The 26,738-nt window shown below is 45.1% G+C and overlaps 1 protein-coding gene across 2 annotated transcripts in view; it reads left to right on the forward strand.

The window, feature by feature from the left end:
- Nucleotides 1-26,738, forward strand: part of PTEN (phosphatase and tensin homolog) — a 48,202-nt gene that overhangs the window by 12,152 nt on the left and 9,312 nt on the right. The window contains exons 2-7 of one of the 2 annotated variants that reach the window (XM_039703682.1): nt 3,584-3,668; nt 7,989-8,033; nt 12,938-12,981; nt 16,092-16,330; nt 21,575-21,716; nt 24,126-24,292. In XM_039703682.1, coding sequence (XP_039559616.1) covers nt 3,584-3,668; nt 7,989-8,033; nt 12,938-12,981; nt 16,092-16,330; nt 21,575-21,716; nt 24,126-24,292 — 722 coding nt within the window. Of the gene's footprint in view, nt 1-3,583; nt 3,669-7,988; nt 8,034-12,937; nt 12,982-16,091; nt 16,331-21,574; nt 21,717-24,125; nt 24,293-26,738 lie in introns of those variants that run through there. The other variant, XM_039703683.1, reaches the window with a different exon arrangement.

Consider the following 26,738-nt stretch of genomic DNA (forward strand, 5'->3'; position numbering starts at 1 on the left):
GGCTGGGAGGGATGCAGGAACAGCCATGCCCTCCCCTTGCTGCAGATCTTGGGGTATCTTTTCACAGCATGGCTGGAAGAAGTTGGCTTTGTGACAACTTTTCCATTTAAGTGATGAAACTTCAATTTCTGCTCAGAGATTTAATTCATCTGTGCAAACAGCAGCACCATCACTTCCATTCTGTTCTTCCATCTTAGTGCTCCCTAAAGCAAAGGCATTCTTTTGTTGTTTTGAACCACCACAAGAGTTTCAGAGCAGCACATCAAGGCTGCCAGAGCTCCAGGAGCACTTGGACAGTGCTCTCAGGGTGGGATTGTTGGGGTGTGTGTGCAGGGCCGGGGTTGGGCAGGATCCCTGTGGGTCCCCTCCAGCTCGGGATATTTGATGGTTCTGCATCTCTTCACCGTGCTGTCAGGAGTGTTCGTGTCAGCATGTATTGAAAAGCCCCAAAATTCTCTTGCTCAGCAGCAAGAATGGGTTTGTGCTTGCTGCCCCGTGCTTGCCCTGGGAGCAGATGCAGCCTGGTGCCTGGAAGGGCAGCGCTGGGGCCGAGTCCTTTGGCAGCAGCCCTGTGCAGACACCAGGGTGAGTCAGCAGTGCCTGGGAGCTGCATTCCAGTCTAATGCCTCGAGATAATCACTGAGGTGCTTCAGGACGATTATATTTAGGTGGGGGAGACATTGGCTTGCCTGGTTAAAAAAAATTATCGTGTTTTTCTAAAAACAGCCCTTCCTCCCCATGAGGCTCACCGTTGGATATTTCATTTTGAGCAACAGTTGAGTTGGGTTTTTGTGCTCTTGGGTTGCAAAGCCTCAGATCACACAAAACAATTTCAGTGAATCAGCATCACAGGCTCACAGAATAATTGGGGTTGGAAGGGACCTCTGGAGATCATTCAGTCCAGCTCCCTCTCCAGCAGGGTCACCTGGAGCAGCTGACTCAGGAGCACTTCCAGGTGGGCTTGGAATGTCTCCAGAGAGAGAGAAACTCAGCACCCTCCCTGGGCAGTGCTCTGTCATCCTCCAGGGAGGTTTTCTTCCTCATGTCAAGGTGGCCTCAGTAAATACGTTAATATTTCCCCACACACACACACCCTATTTGAAGTATTTTTTCATTGTCTTTCCTTACTGGCATATTGGGGAACACCTTTTGCAGTTCCCACTTTTGGGGACTTTTTTTAAAGTGTAAAAATAATTGTAATGGTCACAGAATCATGGAATGGTTTAAGGAACCTTAAAGCTTATGGTTTAAGGAATCTTAAAGTGCCACCCCCTGCCATGGGCAGGGACACCTTCCTCAGTCCCAGGCTGCTCCAAGCCCTGTCCAGCCTGGCCTGGGGCACTGCCAGGATCAGCTAAAGCACTCCCAGTGCCTCCTGGTTGCCCCAGTGCTGACCAGTCAGTCCAAGGCTGCACTCCTGATCCTGGAGGGCTCTCCCAGCCTGCTGGCTGCTGTGCAGCAGTTTGGGAGCAGGAATGGCTGGGAGCTGTGCCCTTGAGCCAGGGAGGGGAGCAGGCAGAGCTGGGAGCTTCCAGCAGCCTGGGAGCGCCCCGGTTATTTTGGAATTTTTTATCTGCCTGTGCCTGCGTGTTTGGAGGCTTTGCTGTTTGGAGCAGTGTGTGAGCAGGCTGGGAACGCTGCTGTTAAGATGTTCTGTTCCCTTGGCTCAGGGGGTGTGTCTGCCTCTCTCCCATCTTGCACCAGCTGGGAATCCTGGAAAGTATCTCCTGTCTCAGCCCCTGGGAGAGGAGAAGCATCTGAGCATCAACCACGGGCTGCAGTGCCTGAACAAATGTAGGAAAGCTCCTGATTGCAAATAGAAGTGTGAGCAAGTCACTCACAATTCAGTGAAGTTTGGGCATCTGTCCCATGGGTGATGCTGCAGTTGAAACTGAGTTTTGTTTTGATGTGTCAAAATGAAATTGTTTTCCCCCTGTTGCCAGCATGAGGGTTTGTCTTCCACGAGAAGTGATGTAGAAGGCAGACTGATATGCTGGATTATTTTGCTGTGGTAATTTATGGTTTGTGTAGCTCTGCTGCTCAGAGCAGGATGCACGAGGATGGGCTTTGAAGGAGAGAGGAGAAGTGCTGGAACTGGGAGGAATCAGGATGAAATTAGGAAGGAGGAGGGAGTGATGGGGTGTGTTAGCCAGGTAATTCAGTTAATATAGTATAAAACCAATTTCTTCTGCTTACGGCAGGGAACAACTGATAAAACAGTGAAGACATTGCTAATTATATTGCACCTTTTGTTAATTAAAGAGGTGTGAACTGCTTGCTGAGTAAAATAGATGAGAGGGAAATTCAAAGTTTGTGATTTGAGGTTATCCCAAGCTCTATAAGTTAAGCACTTCAATGTTTGGTTGGTTTTTTTTTTCCTAATTGTGTTTTTTTTAAGTTTTTGGGCAAGTACAGAATAAACTGGAAATCAGACACAAACCTGTTTCAGTGTCTGTATTTAAAGCAGCCACAAATATTTATTTGGCTTACTCCAAAGCTTTTTCATAGTTTTCTCTTTGTCTGTACAAATGATCTGTTGAATGGCCCAAGCAGACCAATGTCTATTAGTATTTGGATTACAACACAGTAAATGCTAATTTTTTTTTTTCCAAGAGTACAAAACATTATTTCCGTGTATTCAGTTCCTGATGTTTTTCTGAAGCCTTGCAGTTAATGGTGTCAATGCAGAACTTGGTCTGTGCTGCTCTGCTCTTGAGGACTTGTGGGAATTTTGCAAGGGTGGAGTAGAGTAGTTTGTGTCCTACTTCAGGCTTTTCTTTGTGCACAAGTAACTGGAATTTCAGTATCTTGGAAGCCAGTGCAGTATCTCCCATTCTGATGTGATTATTCTTTGGAGCTTTGGTATATTTTGACCATGAAAATAAAAACGAGTCTTGAAAGGGTAGGATAATTTAGGTTGAGAGGGCCCTCTGGAAATCACCTCCTCCAGCCCCCCTTTTTAAAGCAGGGCCAACTTCAAACATATCATGCTTTGTTCTTGCTCCTGCTAAAATTAGTTTGAGGAGGAGTATGTTAATGTGGCAGGGTATGGGTTGTTTTGAGCTGCTGCTTTCATTTCTGGTTCACTCTTCAGCTGAGCTTTTTCACTACATTATCATTTCTAATAATGCTTTAAACTTGGGAGGACTTTCTTTTCTAGAACTCTGTTAAAAAAAATCCATATATCATTTCACCATGGGGAAAATAAATACCAGTAATTTTCTAGCAATTCTTTAAATGTAAACTTAAAATTTTCTTATTTGCCCTTTTCCTTAGCATTGATTTGTTTGGCTAAGAGGTATTTTTCTTAATTTCTTTTATCCTAGGTTGCTTTTGGCAAGTGAATTGCAGGTAGTTCAGAATAAGAAATGAGAATATTTTTTCAGAGGTGGGTGATTGTTGGGGTTTTTTCATAAGCAAGGTACATAATCCTTTTCAGATCTGCACATTCCCACCTATTGCATGCAGTCTGTTGAGTTGTTGCTCTGATTTGGGTACACTTACACATTTGATTAATATCCATTTAATGCTTTTGTAGACATTTCACATGCTTTATAACTATTTCCATGACTTGCACATTCAGATATTTATCCCAACATAATTGCTATGGGCTTTCCTGCGGAGAGGCTTGAAGGAGTGTACCGGAACAACATCGATGATGTAGTAAGGTAAGGCTTTCTATTTCTTTTCCTTAACTTAAAAAAACTTTGATTAATCTTTTCTACACTCATTTGTGTCCTGCTGAGGAAAGGTTGTGTGTTCTGACTTGTAGAAAAGCTGAGGGGTTTTTTGCATCTTGTAGATATTGCCTTAATAGGTATCCTGAAAAGTGTTGGAAACAACAAAAAATGGGCAGGCTGCTGTTCTGGGTTGATCTCAAATGCATATAACCTGCTTTTTTAATGGGAAAATTTGGCTGCAGTAACATGTGTTGGAGTAAAAAGATGTTATTTACTTATAGAAAGACATCAGTCCAATGGCTCTCTTCAGTGTCAAGAGTTTCCTCAGGTAACTGATGGTATTTCAGGATAAGTTTGCCCTTATCCTTTCTTCAGTCAATAAATGAAGTGCTTGATTAGTAAATTCTGATTTCAAATAGTAAATATAGTAAACATTTGTTTCAAATAGTAAATTTGAAACGTGTTTCAAATAGTAAATGTAAAAGTAAATTACTTCAAATAAAGGGTTTTACATTTGGTTGTGTTGAATAATTATGGACTAGGAGAAAGATGACCTAAAATCTGTTACTGCTGGTAAAAAACACCTATAGGTTGTCATTTTTAACTTCAGATAAAGTCATCACTCTGAACTGTTGGCTACAATTGAGGAAGAGGTGGGGAGTGTTGTAGGAACACTGTTGTAATTCACTTAGAGTGTGAGAAGTTGTGTTAAAAACCAAACACTTGGTAGAAGCTGCCTAAAAAGTCTGTGGTTTTAGGGTTCAAAGTTGTAATTTTTTTGAAAAGGGTGCTTTGAGAGAGAGAGAGATCATTTGAAAGAAGAGAGATCACTTGAGAGAGGGATCATTTGAAAGAAGAGAGATCACTTGAGAGAGAGAGGGATCATTTGAAAGAAGAGAGATCACTTGAGAGAGAGAGGGATCATTTGAAGTCCTGAGCTCAGTAGCTCCATGTGAGACTCGGCCTTTGGGCTGAGGGATCCTGCAGGAAGGTTTTCAGGGAAGGTGTTGGGTGTGTCTGGGCAAGGAGGTTCTTCTCCCAGCTGGGAGGTGCCACAGGGAGTGTCTCCTAGTTGTGCCAAGTGTTCCCACACAGCATCCTTGTGTCTGAACTGGAGAGACACGGGTTTGAGGGATGGAGCACTCAGTGGATAAAGGGCTGGCTGGATGGCTGCAGGCAAAGTGGTGTGGGCAGCAGCTTGTGGTCCCTGTGGAGACCAGGGACAGCTGGGGTCTCTGAGGGGCTGCTGCTGCTCAGCAGCTCTGTGGGTGACACTGACAGGGGATTGAGGCACCCTCAGCAGGTCCAGTGGTGACACTGAGCTGTGGCTGGAGGGAAGGGATGGATCCAGAGGCACCTGGACAGGCTGGAGGGCTGAGCCTGCACCAACCTCAGTGGAATGCTGGTGCTGCACCTGGAGCAGGGCAACTCCCAGGATCAATCCAGGGGATGAGCAGCCCTGGAGAAGGTGCTGGGGGTGAGAGCTGGGAGCCAGAACCCCCCCGTGCCCTGGGCTGAGCCCCAGCGTGGGCAGCAGGGGAGGGGGATTCTGCCCCTGTGCTCAGCTGAGACCCCACCTGCTGCTTCCAGCATAAGAAGGGTGTGAAACTCTTGGAGCAAGTCCAGAGGAGGCCACTGAGTTGCTGATGGGGCTGGAGCCAGGCAGGGGTGGCACTGCATGGACTTTAAGGTCTTTTCCCACCCAAACTGTTCTGACATTCCATGATTCTAGAGTCCTTGGCAGGCAGAACTAGAGCTGCAGGAGTTTCCATGGGGATTGCAGCCAGGTTGGGACAGAAGTGAACTGAGCTCCTCCATTCCCACCCTGGAGGACTCCTCAGCCTCACCTGACAGTGCTCTGGAGGCAGTGGCTCCCTGCACAGCTGCACTCAGCTGGGCTCCAGGGGCTTGGTTTTGCATGTTCCACTGTCATGACGAAAATCACCATCCACAAATAGCACTGAGAGTGTCAGAGCCTGGAGCTGAGCTGCCTGGGGGAGGTGCAGTGCCTGCATTCTCTGCTGCCCTGGTGAGCTGGGGCATTATTCCCATGTTAGATTAGATACTGGGAAGAAATTCTTGGCTGGCAGGGTGGGCAGGCCCTGGCACAGGGTGCCCAGAGCAGCTGTGGCTGCCCCTGGATCCCTGGCAGTGCCCAAGGCCAGGCTGGACAGGGCTGGGAGCAGCCTGGAACAGTGTGAGGTGTCCCTGCCATGGCAGGGCTGGAAGGAGATGAGCTTTAAATACCTTCCAACCTAAACCATTCTGTGCTTTATCCAAAGTCCAGCCTGTGCCCCTGTCCCACAATTTTCAAAGGTGAAAATTCAGGGACTGGATATTTCATCTGCTTCATGAAAAGGTGCCTCTGACTGCTGGGAAAGAAAGCTGGCTGGAAATGTGGAGTTTGTAGCTTGGGAAGGACCTTAAAGCCCATCCAGTGCCACCCCTGCCATGGCAGGGACACCTTCCACTGTCCCAGGCTGCTCCCAGCCCTGTCCAGCCTGGCCTTGGGCACTGCCAGGGATCCAGGGGCAGCCACAGCTGCTCTGGGCACCCTGTGCCAGGGCCTGCCCACCCTCCCAGCCAAGGATTTCTTTCTAATATCTAATCTAACATGAGAATAATGTAAATAAATATTGATAGGCAGGAGTCTTTGAAGGCCCTCTATCCATTCACGGCCTTGATTTCATAGCTTCTGGATGAAGGAAAATACATTTTAGTGGTTGAGTAGGTAGATATGTGTAAATTAGATTTTAGTACTGGAATGCCTATATAATTATTAAGCTGTCCATAAACACTGATCAAAAGGAGCAGTGATCACCCAAAAGCATCATCAACCAAATTAAGATAAGCAGAGATGTAAATTAAGTGGCTGCAGGGAACTGGATGCTCAAGTATTATTACGTTTGTTGCCTTCTTTTTTTAAACAAGAATAAAATGTGATCATGCAGCATTCAGCATGTTGCAGTCCTCATCTGCTCCAGTCATCTTTTTATTGGAGAGTTTTTTTCCAAGTGCTTTTTATGCAGAAATCCAAGGTGCTCGAGCTCCTGAGCAGTTGGTGTTGAGCCAGGATCCAGCAGTGGGCTTTTTCTGAGTAGCTGGTGCCCTCACAAATTCCAGGCTGATGCTGCATGAGAGGTACAACCTGCACTGCTGGCTGTCTTCTGTGACTGACACTGGGAGAGGTTTTGGATGGAATTTTGTCTTTAAAAACATCCTTGCCTGGAAGCTTATACTCCACTGTGGGGACATTCCTGGAAAAGCAGAGCCAGCTCTCCTCACTCTCTGGTGTGTTAACAAACAGGAACATCTCCTGAAACAAATCTCCTTATCCACCATCTTCCTGAGGCTCTCCAAGGCTGCCAACAGGGGCACCAGTGGCACTCATGGATTCTTTTTCCTGCTGCACTTGGAGTTTCACACTCACATCTGTTCCCATTTTAGTGCAGGCCTTTAACCACAGCGCTGTTCTAGGTTCTTCTGGAATATTATGACTGATAACCAGAGCTTGTTTTTGCTTGAGCTTTCCAGGATTTTAGCAGCTAGTGTTTCTTTTCAATTTGAACAGCATGTTCTGTCATGGCTAATTAAATTCCTTCTGGCTGATGTGCAGATACACACTGTTGATGATGTTAAGTGTAAACATTTGCATGTTATTTCTTCTTGCACATTGCCAGGTGACACATCATATATAATCACAGCAGTTCTGATGAATCATGCTTGCAGTTTGGCTCGCTGGGGCTTGTAGGGGAAGTTTGTGCTCCAAAGTGAGCATGGAAATGAAATGAGTGTGAAAAAGTGGAGTGGTCCTCCTTCCAAAACCCACAATATCACTGGGACAGACTTCAGTGGCAAATAATAAAAAATCTGGGCTTGAAGTGAATGATTCTGGCTGGAACTGGAACACAAGAGTTACTTTACCTGCTTGTCTTCCTTGTGGCAAAATGTTTGGCATAGGTGATTAAATAGGAAGTGTTTCCAGGTACCTGGTGTGATCAATGCTTTCTGTTTGAAAATAACCAAGCCTTCCTCAGCTTCTTACAGTGACCTGCAGGTGGTTTAGGAATCAGAAAATCAGTAAATATTTCAGTTTCAGGTCAGACCTTGCTTCCCTTAGTTGCATTAGTGGTGTTATCAATGCTGTTGGATTATTTGGTGGAATGAGGTTTCCAGCACTTTGCCTTCTTGATTTCTGGGCTTGGGAATGCAGAACTGCACATGCTGGGTGCTGCTTTAAGGATGCTGCAAATTAAGGTCAATACTATTCCATGTATATTCATGCATAATTTTTTTTTTCTCTTCAAGGTTTTTGGATTCAAAGCATAAAAACCATTACAAGATATACAATCTGTAAGTATGCTCTTAAAGATACATTCTCCAAAATAATGACTTCTAAAAATAGCTGGGGAGTGCAAGTGGCTTGTTGCTGTCCTGAAGCAGAGCTGGAGATGTTTTGCACATTTCTTAAAACAATTAAGCCTGATTGAGAGCACTGGTACTTCATTTAGTGGAGCTGAGTGAGGTTAAATGAAATGCTGGTGTGTATTCATGTTACTTGAACGCTTTTAAATGACTTGGCACCCAGCCCATCTGGAGCTTGGGCCATGTGATTAAAAAGTGAAAAGTAATTCACAGCAGGCTTTCTGTTCTTGTATTAATGTCCAGTTGCCAAATGAATATTTTCCTGGATTTTTCTCTATTTTTTTAAAAATCAAACTGCATTGGTACCAAGGCTCTGTTTGCTTCCTCCCTCTTCTTGTGTGTCCCTGTTTATTACTTTAAAAAAGCTGTTGGAGCAATTGGTGGTGGTTTGACTTCTCTGAAAATGTAGTTCTGCAGAAAGCTGGTACTGTTACAGGAGCTTTCTGGTTTTGGTTTTATTTTTTGGGGGTTTTTGTTGCTATTCCTTCATCTAATTTATTCATTAGCTTAGACTAATTTCATTTGTGTAAATGTCTTAGTGATGTCGAAGAGTCGTGGTTTTCCTACCCCTTATTTTTTTCCTAAAAATCCAAGTTGAAGATTGACTCTCTGAACTGTTACAGCTTTATTTTTTTAATGAATATTTTTTAAAATATCTACAGTTAATAGGAAAATTACTGTAGTACTGAAATGCATAACATTGTAATCTGTCAGTCATTGAAGCAAATATTTAAAAATAAGGATTTAAATCTGCCTGTAGGTTAGCTAAAGGATTGTGCATCAGTTTTGTCTGATGTTGGAGAGAAGTGACAGTAGAAGCTGAGGAATCTCCCAGTGCTCACTGAAGTTGTTGTGGTGCAGAAAAAGATACATAAAAAGAAGAGACACTGGTCACCTTTCATAGAGTTCAGTAGCAAAATTAGATTTTCCAGCTTAGGAAAATCAGTGTCATCCTTTTAATAGCTGGATAAAATTTCTGTGTGGAAAGGCCAGTGCTTCCCAGAAGAGCTGAAGGCTCCTTGGCATGGAGGTGCAGGTACAGGAGGTAACTCCTGGCTCTCTGCCTTTGGAATCTTCTGGAGCTCAGCAGATCTGGATCATTTCAACTCCAACTCCCCTGGTTCATCACTTCCCCCCCAAGCACCCTGGCAGCCCCTGCTTGTTTTGAGCAGCAGAGCAAGGGCAGCTAAAGCCACTCTGCTGCTGCTGCCTTGGGCCAGTGCAGCTGTCCCCTGCTGGGGAGGGTGGCTTTGGTGTCCCTGGCAGGGCCTGGTACTCAGCCCCTTGTTCCAGTGTGGCTCCAGGCGTGCCAGGTAGCAACCAGAAAGGTTTTTTGTCAGAAAGGAGGATTTTAGGATGATGAGCATCTTTTCAAGTACCACCTGCCGGAGGAGCTCCTTGCTAAGTTTGCACTTTGCTGTCTGCCAGCTGCCTTATTTTACTGTAAAAAAGCACAGCTCAGTCCCCCAGCCCTGCACAGGAACAGCTTTTTAAAGTTTGTAAGTGAGAAGAGCAGTGATGAGACAAATGCATTTGATATTTCTGTTGCTGCTGTGTGTGTTTTCAGCTGTGGAAAAAACTTGCCCAGGTGTGCCAAAGGTTTTGTCTTTAGGTTCCTTATATAAAAATCGATTTCCTTGTTGTTAACTACAAAACAATCACAAATGAATCTTGCTAGAATTACTTTATTCGTCCTCAGATGAAAAGTTTCAGAGGATAAAACTGTCTGAAGAGATCTTAATGCTTATGCAGGCAAAATTTATACATGTGAAATGCCATTCAGGTGAATTGTGGCAAGGTTTGGTCAGGAGATGGGAAGGAGTTGCATCCATCAGGTATTCCAGAGAACTCCATTTCTTCAGATTAAGCTGATCCTTTGTAAATAATGATCTATTGTCTGTGTTTCAAAGGAGGAGGTGGGAGTTCAGAGGAGTACATTATTATAGTCAGAATTATTTCAAAATCTGTCATGGGATTTGAGTTCCCTTAAGGTAGCTGTTCCATGAAGTTGATAATAATGTGTGTATTGAGCAGTTTTATCTAAAAGGATTTAGAGATTTTTCTGAAACTATGTCACTTATGCCCCATCCTCACATCTTGGCTTTTAACTTTCCAGCAGTTTGAGCAGTTTAATTTTCCTTCTTTGTTGCTTCTCTCTTGTTTGCCTTTGCTGTTTCTTCAGTATTCTCCTTAAATCTGTTTTAAATCTCTTTAAATCTGTTCTTCCACTTGGATCTCCTAACTTGCCATGCTGACAGATTGTCACCTGCCCTGGTGTAATCGTAATCATCTCCATCTTTCCAGTGGGTTTCCTTGAGCTGTCCTGCAGGCAGGTGGTTAAAGGAAGGAGTGTGAAAATGGGGATTTTCTGTGCTTGCTGTGTCCCTGGAGCTGTGCTCTGGCAGAGGAACCCCAGGTCCTGTCAGCAGTGGCACCATGGCTGATCAGGAGGGTGCCTGCCTGGCAGCACTTTGCTTCTGGGTTGCTTTAAACTCACTTTAATCCCTAAGGAGGATCCTAAGAACAGCCAAACAACTCCTTAACCCCAAAAATTCCAAAAAACATTCAAGTTTCATCTGGTGATCTGATGCTGCTTGAGTTATAACAGTGTTTAAAACCCCACCCCAAATGCACTTGAAGCATTGAGCCCCACCAGTGTCCCCAGAGTGTGTGTTGGTGGCATTTCTGCTGCAATACCCACAAATGTAGTGCAGCTTTGCCAGGAGCTCTGCACTGCTTGTGTTCAACCATTGCTTGTGTATCCTTGGTATCAACAAAACTATTTTTTAATCCCTCATGGTATTCTACTCACTGATACTCTCTCAAAGTTCCAAATTTGATGGTTTTTCTGCCCATGTGTGGATTTTTTAAATGTTTTGAAGACTTTCATCTCTTGCTGCCCATTTGAGCTGGGTGTTTCTTTAGAAGGAAGCAGGAAACTTTCCTGGATAAGATGCTTTGTGGTAACTGCTTTGCTTCCCAAATTCCTGTGCTGCTGGCTGCTCCATCCCCCTTGGATGGATATCCTGCATCCAGCCTTTCTTCTCAAAGGCTCCAGTGCAGATAATATTTTTGGGAGTCCCCTCTGCCAGCTTAACCTGGTCACTTCTGACCCAGAGGAAGTGTCAGCAATGTGATGGGAGCTGTGAGAGCTGCCAGGCTTTTCCCTAGCAGAGGGTAGAGCTGAGAAGGCTCTGGAATTCAGGGAAAGGGAAGCCCTGAGAGCATGTGCAGCCCCAGCAGAGCTGCCTGTGGCTGTGTCATGGGCAGAACTCAGGGCAGCACTGGGAGGCTCCAGTTACAGTCACACAAGGAGCAGCCCAAAGGTTTGTGTGTCTGAAAGGATCAGCTAAGCTCCATATGGCTCCAGAGGCTGCAGTTATACCTGGGAAGCAGGGATGAGTTCATAGCCCTCCTGAAACTGGTGTGGGAATTGGAATCCTGTGAAGAGCACAGGCTGTAATCAGAACTGAAGCTCTAGGTGTGATTTGTCTGCTGCAATGACTGCAGCAGTTGTGTTTCAGCCTGGTGTCCTCTTTGATAGAACCCCAGAATGGTTTGGGTTGGAAGGACCTTAAACACCATCTTGTTCCACCCCCTGCTGTGGGCAGGGCTGCCATTCTCTAGGTCAGGCTGCTCAGGTCCCCAAACAAGCTGGTCTTGGCAGGATTTGAGGCAGGATTGTTCTCAGTTTTCCTTTCTGAACTGCACTCTACTCACATCACCTTCCCTGCAGGGAGCAGCTCCAGGAAAAATTCTGGAGGGTATCCATTCTTGCCTTCTTTTCCCTTAGCCCAAGATCTGATCTGGTTGTTCCTTAGGGTGGTTTAGAGCCCAGCTGAGGGGTGGTTTGTGTCTCATCACTGCTCTTTACCCCTGGGCAAGGCACATCCAGTGTAATTTGCTGTATTTTTGTCTAATTGGAGAGGTCTCTGTAAGTGGGGAGAGACTGCTGCAGCTCCAGAGCCTTCAGAAATGGGCTACAAATACCCACAACTTAGTGCAGCTGAGCCAGGATTGTGTTCAACCATTGCTTGTGTATCCTTGGTGTCAACAAAACTGTTTTTTAATCCCTCCTGGTGTTCTACTCAATGTGTCATTTCCAGGTCTGAGGGGGAACATGGCTGCCTGGCCTTTGGGGGTCACTTACTATTTTTTAATCCTTCCTGGTGTTCTACTCAATGTCCAGGTCTGAGGGGGAACATGGCTGCCTGGCCTTTGGGGGTCACTTATATTCAGGAATCAATGCCAAGTGGCAGAGCAGTGCCACAATCTCTGCTTGCTACAAGTGATCTGTGATACTATTAGTGGGGTTTGTGGTGGATGTCCTTGTGATCCCCATTGCTCTGAGCACCCACAGTGCTGCTGAGGCACCCTGAGCTGTGTCCTGGGTTCAGCATCCCTCATGAAGGTCCCAGCTGTCTGCTCTCCAGGTGCTCCAGGGCTGGAGCTGCTCATGCTCAGGGTTAGAGGGTGCAGACTCAACTCATACTTGCATAAATTTAGTCACACTCACTAAAACATAGCCATGGACTACAATTACCAGAGGGTAAGTGTTTGCCTTTCAGTAAAATAATTCACTTTTTAGTGGGCAGTCTGCTGCAAAACAGTTTTTTTTCCCCTGTGCATAACCTCTAGTTTTAAATCATAAAGGTGATGGGCATGCATGATTTTCCAGGAGCAGTCTGCTGCAAAACAGTTTTTTCCCCCCGTGTGTAACCTCTAGTTTTAAATCATAAAGGTGATGGGCATGCATGATTTTCCAGGGTGTGACAGATGCTGGGAGTGCCTCAGAGACTTCTCTTGAACTCTTGTCTATTTTTCTTTTTCAGATGTGCTGAAAGACATTATGACACCGCCAAATTTAACTGCAGAGGTAGGTTTTTACTGCCTGATGTGTGTTCTCTTTAAACCTCAGTGAATGAAGGCCTAAAGGAGGAGCTGATGAATAGTCATGTAGGAGATTTGGGCACAAGGAATGATGTCAGATTGCTTTGAGTCATTGGAAAAACTTGCTATATTCTTGGTGCTTTCAGAAAAGTGTGTTCCTGACAGTTAAAGATCGAGATCTAATGAAAAGTCCACAGTTGCAAAAAATTTCTGCAGAATGGGTTACACAGAAGTATCAGTTCAGTGAAGTACAGATTCCTTGTACAATTTACATGTGAGGCTCAGAGGAGTCTGGTTTTTATGAAGGATGGAAATGGAGAACATTTAAACCTTTATCACTATGTGTATAAAGCAACTTTGGGAAGATAAAAAAATTAATTCCCATGTGATGTCTCTTAGAGATGAGCTGGGTCTCATCTCTCTGCAGAGCTGCTCAAAGCAGTGGGGAGTCTTTCAGGGTGCATTTTGACCTTGTGAGTGGATACTGATGTAGCTGTTGTGTCAGAATTACCTCTCCAGGTAATAACTAAATGCAGATTTACCTTTGTTCTTTGGGCAGAGGAGCATTTCTTGCTCAGAAGTTGTATTCCTGTGCTGTAGATGAGGAGTCCATGTGCCTACGGAATCGTAGGAGATGAACAAATTTTGGGCTTCTTCTGCATCATAGCAATGGCTCAAATTCTATGTTGCATTATTATTATTTTAAACCATCCATCTAGTTATGGAAGAGGGTTTAGAACGTGACCAAAATGTAATTGGCTGCTTTAATGTCTAAATATAGAAGGGCTGAAATTGTCTTGCTGAAGGCGTCAGCGCTTCTGATTTGCTCTCAGGATGTTGAATGACAGTGCCCTGAAACCTCACTCCATACTCACCAGCAAGGAAAAAGTATTTTAGGATTTGCTTGAGCAGTGCTTTGGGGAAGAAGAGAAGAGGACATGTTCTAATATGGCCACAACATATGTTTGCTTGAGTTTCTGCTTTCTGAGACGGGGGTGCTCAGCTCCCTTCGCTGTCAATCCCAGCCCCGAACGCTGTTTGTGACAGCACCTTTCACAGCTCCTCTGCACAAGACATGCTGAGTTTTTTCATTTTCATCCCCGAATTAGTTAACCTCAGATAACCAAATTGGTGACTCAGGACTTCCCTAAGCAGAGGAACAAAAGTTGTACTTGAAAATCTCCTGAAGTGAACTGACTGCAGAGGGAACTTCTGATTGTACTGAGCGTGAAACACCAGAATAGTTCATTATTCACCCAGGATGATCTTGCATCACATTAAACCCCAAACACTGAAAGCTCTTCATCTTCTTTGGGAAGTAGCTTTGTGTCCATGGTTTTTCCAGTTTCTGAAATCCTTCCATGCTGGAATTGCCTTCTGCTTTGCCACAGATTTTCTTTTTTTAAACTCTTCTCTGTGCTATGGGATTCTTCCTGCAATGTGTCAGGGCTAGGAGAGAGAGCAAGCAGGATTATTCTCCATTGTAAGGAATCAAAATCCATGGAGGAGCTGCACCTTCTCAAGGCCCTGCTCAAGACTGTGCAGCTTAATGTTTCTTTCCTCTTAATCCCTGCATACCATCCCAGGGCACCCATTTCATCTTCTCACTCCAGCTTTGAAGAAAGTACCACAAGTTTTGTCTTTGATTCCAAATCTTTGAGAGCATCTTTTGCATCCTGTGACTACTTGGGAGTTTTCAGGCTGTTCTTTCAGGACTCCTTCACTCCCCTTTTCATGGAAATCTTGCTGGCTGTGGTTGTGGTAAACTCAAAGCTGTACAGACAAATTCGCAGCATTTTTGCAGCTTCTTTGCTTAGAGATTTCTAAATAAATTCCATCTTTAGGTTCACATAAAACTTTTAAGGATCATTTGGGAAGCCTTTGGATCTTCCACGTGGAAGAGTTCATGTGTTCATGTTTGTGAACATGTGTTGCCTCTTCAGCAAAGATTATTCACTTTATCAGCCTCCCCATTTGTTCTGGGAGATGAAGGGGGCAGTCTGTCCTGTGGGTGAATGAAGTTGGAGATCCCTCCAAAAGGCTGTGAACTTGTCCTTCAGCAGTTCCATGGCTTCATCCCTCACTTGTGCTCTTGGAGTCCTTGGGGATTCATCAAAAGGAGCCTTGCATGTGTGACTGCAGAGTGGTGCTTACAAAACCAGTACAGACACTTGCCAGAAAAATGAAATGTATTCATTTTTAGCCCAGAAAAGGAAATGGTGTCTCTAGCTGAGAATTTTGAAGTGAACCAGAGTTGTGTTTGTAAGATCCCAAGGCTGTGGGTGGAGATTTGGGGTGCACTTCATCGAGTGCTGTTTTGCTGAAACCACACCATTGTGTGTAGTTCTGCTGCTCAGGGTGATACTGTCCCTCATCTGACCTCAGCTGGGAGAAGTTTGGGTGCTTCTCTCTGCTTAGTGCTTAGTTTTAGCTCTCTTGAGTTGTCTTGAATTTCCTGCATCGCTTAAAATTCTTTTCATCCCTAGATGGAAAAGCGTGTGTGAGTACACCCATTATCAGAAGGGACAGCATTGTTCAGTGCTTTGACTCTAAACCCCATAAGCATTGCCAGTGCCTTACCTGAGATTTCTCTCCCATTTACCATTTTTGAAATCTGGAAATGGCAGGTTTTTGTTTCACAAGGCCTTTGAGCAGATTCTGAGGCTTTGTTCCCAATGTAGACCCAGCCATGTTCAGTAATTTTTCAGCAAAGTTCCTGTTGTCTGCTCAGTGACTGAGGTCTGGCCTTGTTCTCTCTCAGCAGGTAGTTTAATTATTGCTGGAGTAATGGCTTTTCACAAGGTTATTCTGTGTGCCAGCACGCTCTTAAATTCTGGAAAATTCATGTTCCAGAGATTGTGCAGCTCAGCTCAATAGAGGTGTGAAATAGTTGCTCCATGGAGCAGGATGCCTGCTTACAGATTAATGGAGAAATGTCTGCAGTGCTTGTGATACCCTGAATAATACTGGAATTAAAAACATATCAATATGTGAGATGGGGTGGTGGATAACTTAATTTTTACATGCTTGTCACAAAGGTGACCTGAGCTTGCTTTGCCTTTTGAGGTTCTGATGAACTCCTCCTTCTCCCTGCAGTTGCACAGTACCCTTTTGAAGACCATAACCCTCCACAGCTGGAGCTCATCAAACCTTTTTGTGAAGATCTTGACCAGTGGCTAAGTGAAGATGACAATCATGTGGCAGCAATCCACTGTAAAGCTGGAAAGGGACGAACTGGTGTAATGATTTGTGCATATTTGTTGCATCGAGGCAAGTTTTTAAGGGCCCAAGAAGCCCTAGATTTCTATGGGGAAGTAAGGACCAGAGACAAGAAGGTGAGCTGTTGCTGTTCTTCTGCCCCTCTACCTAAAACTTGCTGCTTTTCCTCCTTGAGATCCATTTGATGCTCAAACCCTTTAAGTTGTGTTGTCTGATTTAGCTCCAATGGGGTTAGATCAGTGCAGCTCGAAAAGGAAAAGTTTTAGTCACAACATTAAACCTGATTTTGACATGTCCTGTCCAAGAAGACCAGGCCAGTTGATTTTAAATGGCTTTTTCAGCACTGTTCTGCTGCCTGGTGCATCAGAGGGGCAGTGAACTTTCTCATTCAGCATTTTCAGCCCAAATGAGAGACTGTTCCAGCTGATTTTGCCTGAATGGATGAGTTGTTCATCTCCTCAGGTTCCCTTAACTGCTGTGGTGGGGTTTGGAGGTGCATAGAGGAATATCCCAACTGGAAGGCCCTTATTGTTGGATGCCCCTTGTCTCTAAAGGACCTTTCTGGCAGGGTTAGCCTCATTAATGAGAATTTAACCTGCTCATTTGAAATTTTCTCCTAAGATGATAAGATGTGACTTTTAAGGTCATTTTAGCAAGTTTCCCCGCTCATCTTCCATTATTTCCCTGGGTGTGTTGGTTGAGCATCCCAGGGGGGTCATCCCTGCAAGCCAGTTTCAACCTCCTGAAGCACAGAGCTCTCCCTGTTCCTGGAGTATTTACAGAAAATATGAATTTCAGTGTCTTGGACTCCAATAAGAAGAGCTTCATATCTGAAGGCTCTTAAGAGAATAAATGCCACATAAAGAATTTTAGAATTTGGCTGTTAATTCATTGGAAGGAGTAAGAAACTCCTCAGTCTGCTCTGCTGACAAGGTGGAGCTGTTATTCCATGTACTGCTGAGTTGGTTGTGGTGGCATGCTGGAGTAGAGACAAGACCAAGGTTTCCCATCAAAACTTTGTGGCTTTTGGTAAAAGTGCATGAGAGAGGCTAGGAATGAGCAGTGTGCTGAATAAACAGAGCAGATAACCCTTATCAGCAGGAGTAATCTCCAGAGCTGGGTAAAGCAGCATGAAAGCTACAGAACTGAGCAAATACCCAGTGAAATGCTGTGCCTCAGTTTCCCTTTGTGAAAAGAAGGTTGTATTTTTGCCAGTTGGGGTTTATCAGTACCCCAGGAGTACCTTGGGCATCTTGGAGGAGAGGGAGAACTCAGTAAACGGGAGTAGGGAGAGCTTTGTTTACCTGACTGTAAATACTGTCTGTAACCAGCAACTTGTTTTGGTTTCAGTGTCTCTGCTGCAAGAGTTGGCTTTTTTCCTTCCCAGCTCCACTTGAGCCTGGTTATCTTGATGTGGCCAGTGGGCAGCATGTGATTCACATAATCCTTCAGTAGTGTTTATAAACAGGTATTCCAGTGCAGGTTTCTGGAGCCTTTTCTTCCCTTGTGGCCCATATTTCAGTGTTATATGTCAAGTGCTGCTCTCTGATTTGGTATTTCACCACACCTTTGTATAACTGACTTCCTCAATTCAAAGTCAATGAGGCATCAAAAGAGCTGTTTGCACAAAGGGACAAGCAAATGCCTTTTTTCTTTCTTTTTGGGCCAACATAGATATGATAAAGGAAAACTGCCTTTAATAGGGACCGGATTTTCTTGGTTTCAAGCAAGGACAACTTTGCACCTGTAGCTGCTGAGATCAGCCCAGCTACAATCACTGCTGCCATTAGTGCTCACAGCAGAGTGCTGCTGCGAGGGCTCAGGCTGTGCTGGCAGGAAGTGTGAGTCTAATTGCAAGAGGAAGTATGACTAATTGGTCAAGAGCACAGCCCTGAGTACTTCTGGAGCCAGCTTTTCCCAAGTGCCTGCTGGGAGAAGCAGCTCCAGGGAGGCCTTTGCACCATCAAGTGAGAGTTGTTGGAGGTGAGGCTCAGGGTTGTTCTTGTGCTGGGTAACAAGACATGGCAGAGCCCAGGCTGTCTCTGAGCAAACCCTCTCCTGGGGTGTTTTATTTCCTCTACAAGCTGCCTTTTCTGGCTTCTGAAACTCTTTGTAGTGGGGGGAGCTTAGTCAGAAGAAGGGAGTGGTGAAGATTAGGAAGTGTGGGCTGCGTGGTTGTGTCTGTCTGTCTCCACCACTGTAGAACACGAGTGACTTTTATTTTCCTTTTGAACCAAAGGAGACAAAGGGTTTTCTGAAATGGGATAAAGAATTGTACTTGTCTGTTGTCAGAGCTGGGGAAGTAGCAACCCCCCAAAAAGTCTTCTAAAGAAGCTGCTGCTTCCACTGTTTGAAGTGATCAGTTTATCCCACTTTTCCCTTATGATAGATACTGACACACTACTCTAGTGACAAAGACTGGCAGCTTACCTTCCCACAGCTGGGGAAGGTCTTTATTTATTCCTGCTTCTGCATTGGAGGGTTTTGTGTTGAGGATTAGGCTTGGGAAGCAGCTCAGTGGGTAGGGATCAGCTGTTCAAGTGCTGGAGATGATCCACTCAGGAGCATTCTTTGAGCACCGTAGAGTTTTATTTTCAAGGATGGCTCCTAAGAGTTCTCATATGGGGAAAGGCTGAGAGAGTTGGAGTTGTTCAACCTGGAGAAGAGAAGCCTTGGGGTGACCTCATTGTGGCTTCAGTACCTGAAGGAGCTGACAAGAAATATGGAGAGAGACTCTGGAGGAACAGGACAAGGGAAATGGCTTCATGCTGACAGAGTAGAGTTAGATGGGATATTGGGAAGGAGTTCTACCCCGGGAGGGTTGGGAGTGCCCAGAGAAGCTGTGGCTGCCCCTGGGTCTCTGCAGGTGTCCAAGGCCAGGCTGGACATTGGAGTTTGGGATGGTGGAAGGTGTCCCTGCCCATGGCAGGAGGTGACACTGGATGGGCTTTAAGTCCCTTCCAACCCAGACCATGCTGTGTTTGTGTGGTGTTGCTATAAGAGAACAGGAAGTGAAACCCAATTACTTAGTGTGAGGAAGCCTCAGAATGACCCTGTGAGCAGGGCAGAGTTCCCATGGCTGGTGTCAGAGCTCATCAGTCGTGGTGTCTGTTTGGTGGGCATGCTCAGGTGCCAGCCTCTCCCAAACCTGATGCTCTGAGACTGCAGCTGCACTCTCACAGTGGGATGTGTTCTAAAGGAAGTGGGGGAATATTGTTTTCAAAATATTCCTCATAGTCCTGCCTGTGCTACGTTGAGAGGAGAACCTAACAATGTTTGGGATGCCCTGGGAAGCTCTGGCTTAGGGACCAGAGGAGTTTATCTCACATCCATTTAAAGATGGTGATGGTGATATTTGAGTAATACAGGCTTGAACTACTTCCCTGTCCTTACTCTTCTGGAGTAAAAGTGGGTGCTGGTTGATTGCACCCCTTGGAATATTGTTAGTTTGTTAGGAAAGTGTTCTGCTTGGAATTCAGATGTTTGGAAATGGAGAATTCGGAGTTCTGCTTCAGTGGGACTGGTTTTTGGATCTAAGGGCTGTGTCTCCAGGGAGTCAGACTGTGGCTGAAGGGCTAACAGTGCCCTGTTGGACAAGAACTGCCTTTGCTGTGGTTTTGACTATCAGTGTGAACGTGTTTCCTTGGTTCTGCCCCCAGCCTTGCTTCTCCTGACCAGGTGTCCTGGGGTTTTTCCATAGGACACATCCATTGTGGCCCCAGAAAGCTCTGGGCAGGGAAGGATGTGTTCTCCTGTTCTCACCTCTGTGCTTTCCTCCTGCCTGGCAAGCACTGCTGGGCTGGGATTTGCTCAGTCCTGAAGCTCAGATCCCAGGAAGGAGAATTTCAGGGCTCCCTTAAGGAGTGGGTGTGATAAGCACTGAGGGCATCTGAGCCAAAGCCAGGGCCAGTGTACAAGGCTGCTTGGGAAGGTCATTGTGCAAGTGCTGCAGGGAAAGGGCTTTTGTGTAGTTTAGAAGCAGTTCAAGTGATAAGGAGACATAATAATCAACATTTAAAAAAAAAATGGCAGGAAGTGACTATTTTCATGTGAGCATAATAGAGGTTTACTAGATTAAAAGCACTCTGGCTACTCTTAGCTCCTGGCTGTTGGGAGGTGAAACTAAAAGTTTATAGAAATATGAGGTCTAGGTTTTGTTACCAAATGCTCACAGACTTGTGTATGAAAAATCGTTGTTTATCTCCAGTTTATTCCAATTCCACATTCAGTTTTAATCAGGAAGATTTCTTACTGATGCTGTTGCAAGTCTGCAGTAACAGATTGTTCTAGACCATGTAATGCATTTTCTGGGAAATTAAACCATTTTTCATCTATCAATTTTACTTGAAAGTATTGGCTCTAAAAGCTTTTAAACTTTTCCCTTATTTGAAGCTTTGAGCTGATTTAAAATCAGTAATAAAAACATTCTTAGGTTTTATGCTCTCAAAGCAAATGTTTACCTCAGAGTTTGAACACTTTGGGCTGTTGGGCCTGTTTTAAGGAAACTTTCCACATTTTTGGGAAAATATTCCAGGATGTTTGGTAAAGAGAAGGCAGCACCAGTCTTGAGTACAGTGATATTAGCAAACATCAGTCTTTTGACTTAAAGTGCTGTCAAAATGTAATTGCTGTAGTGGTAGATTTTAGAATTCCTGAATTTAGTGGTTCTTTAAAGTTAGAGTATGTTCAAGACACCTCTTATTAAACATTTTTTGCTCTCCATCCCCAAAAAAGCAGCAGCATGAGACTATTTTTAACATGACCCTCAGGGTGCCTGTGTTGTTTGTTCTTAACAAATGAGAAAAATCTGCATTCTTTGCTTCATTGCTGGACGTGGATGTTTGGAGAGCACAGAATCACAGAAAGGTTTGGGTTGGAAGAGTCCTTAGAGGGTTCTTCCAGCCATGGCCAAGGACACCCTCCACTGTTCCAGGCTGCTCCAAGCCCCTCCATCCTGGCCTTGGACTCATCCAGGGGCAGCCACAGCTTCTCTGGGCACCCTGTGCCAGAACCTCACCACCTTCCTAGGGAAGGATTTCTTCCCAATATCCCCTCTGGCAGTGGGAAGCCATTCCCCCTTGTCCTTGTCACTCCAGGTTCCCTCCCCATGTTTCTGTGGCCCCTTCAGGCACAGCAAAGCCACACTTTGGTCACCCCAGAGCTTCTCCTGTCCAGGCTGCAGGATCCCTGAGCCTTTCCTGGTGGAGAGTGCTCCATCCCCTGGGTACCTGGCAGGGCAGTGCCCTGCTGTGTGTGCTGCTCAGCAGTGACTGAGCTGTCCTGTGGGCTGGGGGTGATGGGCAGAAGCCCTTCAGTGATGCTGATCCGAGGTTTTTGACCCTTGTTTTCCCTCTGTTTAGGGAGTGACAATTCCCAGTCAGAGACGCTACGTGTACTACTATAGCTACCTGTTAAAGAATCACCTGGATTACAGACCAGTGGCACTGCTGTTCCACAAGATGATGTTTGAAACAATTCCCATGTTCAGCAGCGGAACTTGCAGTAAGTACCAGCAGCCCTTCACCTCTGCTGGGGACCCTGGTGGTGTTTGGGATGGGCTGATGGCACCAAGAGCTGCACATCTTGGGGGAAGTCACGTGGAAACACCTCACAGTCCAAAATCTGCTGGCTCTGTGGGTCTGGCCACTGGGATCTCCCAGGAGTAGGCTGTGAAGCACTCAGGGCTGTTTTACTAAATGCAAATGTTTTAATGGCTTGGAGATAAGGGATTCCATCTGGAAAAGACCTCCAAGAGTGAGTCCAGCCTGTGCTCAGTGCCCACCTTGTCACCCAAAGCAGAGCACTGAGTGCCACATCCACTCCTCCACCATTTTATGTGTATTTGGGTATTTGCTCCTTACTTTTATAAAAAGCCTCCTTTTTTTTTAACACAGCAACTCTTGGGAAACATGAATTGCTGAAAAACATTTGCCTAATGGCATGTTGGCTTCCAGTGCAGCAACATCATTCTTCCCATGATGTTCAAAAAATAAAAAAATAAATTAATCAGTTCAACTGGGTAAATACCTAATTAACTTTGGAATAAACTTTTCTTTATGTGGAAGTTTCTAAAGCATTAATACACCTGTAAATGATTAATCTCATCTGCTGATACACTGTGTTAGTGAGGAACAGCAGATTTTGTGAAGTTTTGAAATACAAAAACAAATTCTGCTCTGTCCTGTGGGCTGTGTTACAGGGCTGTGACTGCCTTGTGTTGCGTGCTTGGTTTTTGTTGGTGGAAAAAATCTGCTGGTTTTGCTTTGGGGATTACAGCAATGTGTAATTAATTCCAGTGCCTCCTGTGGCTTTGATTAAAATTGCCCTGTTAATATTGTTGTGAGACAGTACCTGAACATGTAACACACACAAGAAACAATGGAGCAGCTTGTCAGGCTGTACAGGAGGAGGGAGGGAGGAGCCTCTGCCAAAATCCTTCTGCCTTAGGGAAGAGGTGTGGAGGTTACAGATTTCTGCAATTACCACTTATTTCATGTTTTGGATGAACTGGGCTCTATTTTGGAGGCTGAACTGCTCAAGTGAGTGCTGACTTGTGTGTCCATGGGAGGATGTTGGGGTAGACAACAGATTGGCCAAGCACCTGAGAAGATAAAGTAACTATCAAGCTCAGCAGTTGTATGCTGCAATATTTTCAGTTTCTGTGGGGTTCTCAGTGATTTTTCAGAATACCAAGTCGATGATGTTGCCTTTAGTTGTGTTGTCAGCTGTGCTGGCAGTATTTTACCAACCTGGTAACTTTCAATCTGCTTTCCTTGGTATCACTCTGCTGCTCTAAAGGCACTGACAGGGCAGAGTCCAGCTCTGGGGCTCAGTGAGGGCATGACAGAGTTTCACAGCTCTGAGGGTTCAAGGGAGATAAGGGCAGGAAGAGGAGGGTGTGTGGGGACCTCACAGCACCTTCCAGGGTCTGAAGGGTTTACAGGGAAGCTGGAGAGGGACCTGCATCAGGAGCTGTGGTGACAGGACAGGGAGAAATTCAGCTGAGATATACAGAAGGAATTTTTGCCTGGCAGGGTGCCCAGAGCAGCTGTGGCTGCCCCTGGATCCCTGGCAGTGCCCAAGGCCAGGTTGGACATTGGGGCTTGGAGCAGCCTGGGGCAGTGGAAGGTGTCCCTGCCCATGGCAGGGGTGGCACTGGATGGGATTCAAGGTCCCTTCCAACCCAAACCACCCTGGGGATTCTCTGAGCCTGCCAGTAAAGGTTTCACCCCTGGGCCCTTCAGCAGGACAGGCTGGGTGTGTTCAGCAGGGACTTGCACAGCTCTGCAGGGCTGTCTGACCTGACCATTTCCAAAGCACCCCTTCCTAAACTGGACCAAAAACCCCTTTTTGTTTCAGTGTCACTCCTGCAGATTTAATTGGGGACGTTGTGCCATGGCTGGCACTTCTCTGGTGATGGTGATTTACAGGACCAACTTTTAGGCTCTTCTGATTGGTTTCAGTATTCATGTTCAGTTTTGTGCTTGTTTTTGCTTGTTTCTGTAAGAGTAGAGTCAGTTTGTGCTGACATGACCAGCCACTCTACAACTGGAAGAAGAGGGGAGAGAGAATAAAACCTCTCACTTTGGTCTGTGCAATAGAGAGGAGGGGGAAAACGCAAGGAACAGTCAAGTAAATGCACATTTTACAGTCATTATATTAAAAAGAAATAACATTTTAGGAACTCCCTGGTGGCCTGAAAGTATTGCCATGAAGGACAGAAGTCTCCAAGGTTGTTTCCAGTAGCATCTGGCAAAGTTTGATCTCCTGTGGTGTTAAACCCTTAATAGAAATTTAGCTAACTTGGGAAAATATCACAGCTCACGATTTTGTTCCTGCTACCAATGTTGTGCTTTTTTTTGCCACTTTGGAGGCTTTTCTCACCAAGTGACACTGTGTTTTGTCCCACAGATCCTCAGTTTGTGGTGTACCAGCTAAAGGTAAAGATATTCACCTCCCCTTCAGGACCCTCACGACGTGAAGACAAGTACATGTACTTTGAATTCCCTCAACCTTTGCCGGTATGCGGTGATATCAAAGTGGAATTTTTCCACAAACAGAACAAGATGTTGAAAAAGGTTGGTTTCCTTGCTTTTTCTGGAAAATGTTGTCAAGCCAGCCCCTGATGCTGGGGGTTGGGATGTTGGTTATTTTTTCAGGGATGTGTAATCATGACATTTAATTCTTTGATGTCTGGTTTTCCCAAGGAGCCAATCGACCACAAAATGAAAGTTGGATGTTTGGGGAGTTGTGAGATTAAGTACAAAGGTTGGGTAAAAATGATCCTGGCTCTGTATTGCAGTCGTTTGGGTAGTAGTGAGTAATCTAATTGAGGAAGAAACATTCACCTTCTAAAAATAGACTTGCATACTGAGCAAGTTAACTCCAGCTGTTTTCTTCACTAAATTTTTCTGAGGTTTGAGCAGGCACAGAAGATCCTGTCTGTGCTGTTGGCTGATTTGTACCCATCTGTCAAATTTAGCTGAATTTCTGAGATAATTGAGTTCCCACGCACTTTGTACAAGTATCTCTGCAATCTCTTCCACCACCTCTCTGTTCCCAGCTGCAGTGCCTTGACATGAGAGGTTTAGAGAATTCCCTCAGAGCTGAGGATTTTATTAGGGTTTCAGTTGTGGAAAAAAAAAAATTAACCTAGTACTTACTTTGAAACCAAAGTCAGCCAGTTCTTAAAGCTGTATCCTTGAGTTTCTTTAGTTCTGGTGCTTGTGGAGCCACTTTGGATCTACCAGAGGGAAAGGTGAGGATGACACTGTGCTGATTAAAGGCTACCTTGGTATTTGCTGCTTAAAACTCCTCATCAGTAGTTACGAACTGTTGAATGGAGGTTAGAAAACTTAAGAGCATTCAGTGAGTGAATTCATAAAAGGGAGAAGTGCTCAAGTGGATCAGGAGACAAAGAAGTGGTGAGGTGACATCTCTTAGAGCTGTGCACAGGGGTTGTACCTGCCAGCTGTGTGTGAACACACATGCACACTGTTGTGCGGGCTTGCTTGTGTGAACAAGTTTCATGCAGGTGCTGGTGTCTGCAGAAGTTTCTGGACAGTTCCTTAGTGGCCCTGTTTTCCTTCTCTGCCTGCTTGAGGAGATGTTTTAGTTGGTCAGTGAGTTATGTGCAGTACAGAGGCTGTAAAAGCATTTTAAAAGTAGAAATTCTGTTTCAAAGCTGAGATTATTGACACGCAAGCAGCCAGTTCTGAGAAAAGATTTCTAAAGGAGCACCCAGATGAATCCTGTGGGCTGAACATGAGGGATGCAGGAGGAGCTGATGCAAAGCCCCAACACCTGAGACATTTATCTGCCCTCTCCTGTCGGGACTGTGAGTTTGTTGCTGCTTTGCCATCTCCAGTAACACATGGATTGCAGACAGACCTGATGTGAGGTGCTGTGCTGCCCTGCCCATCCCTGAAATAGCAGTGTGCAGGTCAGGATCTTGGCTCTGCAGCCCCAGGAACAAACTGCTGTATTTGTTTTACCCCTGGAGAGAGCCCTGAGCTGCAGAGGCAGTGTAGTGAGAGCCCCTCATGAGCACCCCCCAAATTTCTGCAGCATGAATTGGGTCTTCAGCAGTGTGTAGGGGTGCAGAACCACAGCAGGAGGATTACTTAGTGTGCTGGGGTTTCATTTCAGAGTGTCAGGTTGTGGTTTCATTTCTTAAGAATCTTTGTACTTTCGGAGTAGCTGGCTGGTTTTTCTTTGGTGTTTTTTTTTTTCCTTTTTGTCTATTCTTATCAAATACCCAAACTGTCTGGGTTCTGTGGATTACAGATAGTGCAGAGGTGCTCAGTTTCTCAGTATTTTTGACCTGGTAGAGCCAAAGCAATGGTGAAGGTGGTTCTTTTCACATCTGCAAACTTTTCTGAGATGGAAACTGCCCCTTCATCACCTAGTTAAAAAACACCTTGATAATCTCTGAAATATCTGTTGAATCAAGTGTCTTATTGGCTCAGCTTTCAGTATGAATGGAGGACAGAGGAAAATAGTGTGAGATGTTCCACAGCTGTGGTAAGATCACCTCTCTTAGCTCTGCTGCAAACGCAGGAGCTGATCCTTCCACATGGTCCTTGCATAAAGTGAGTAAGGTGAGAACAGGGCAAAGGGGAACATTGGTGCCAGAAGAACCTACCTGGGCTCAAACTGAGCACATTTCTCTGTCCAGCTGTTCCACATCTGGTCCTGTTCCTTTTCTACATTAACTATTTACACAACTTTTACCCAAAACTGAAGGCCCTGCACTGCGGAGACAGGTATTTTAAAGATCCCTTTATGCAATGATCACCTAATTAATGAGGAGCAGCATAATTAGGAGTATCAGAATTTATCTTTCACAGATTCTGCTTTATTAACCAGGTTTATGAAAAGTGGAATTATAAGTCTGTCGCCTGTCAGTGGTTCTTGTTCTACCCAGGTTTTCTGTTAGCAGGAATAGGTAGCTAAGCAAGTCTTGATAATACCACATATTGACCAGTCTGAATTTTAACTTTAACATAATAAAAAAACCTAATA

This window comes from Passer montanus, unplaced genomic scaffold, assembly GCF_014805655.1.
Source record: "Passer montanus isolate IOZ18808 unplaced genomic scaffold, ASM1480565v1 scaffold167, whole genome shotgun sequence".
Taxonomy (NCBI): domain Eukaryota; kingdom Metazoa; phylum Chordata; class Aves; order Passeriformes; family Passeridae; genus Passer; species Passer montanus.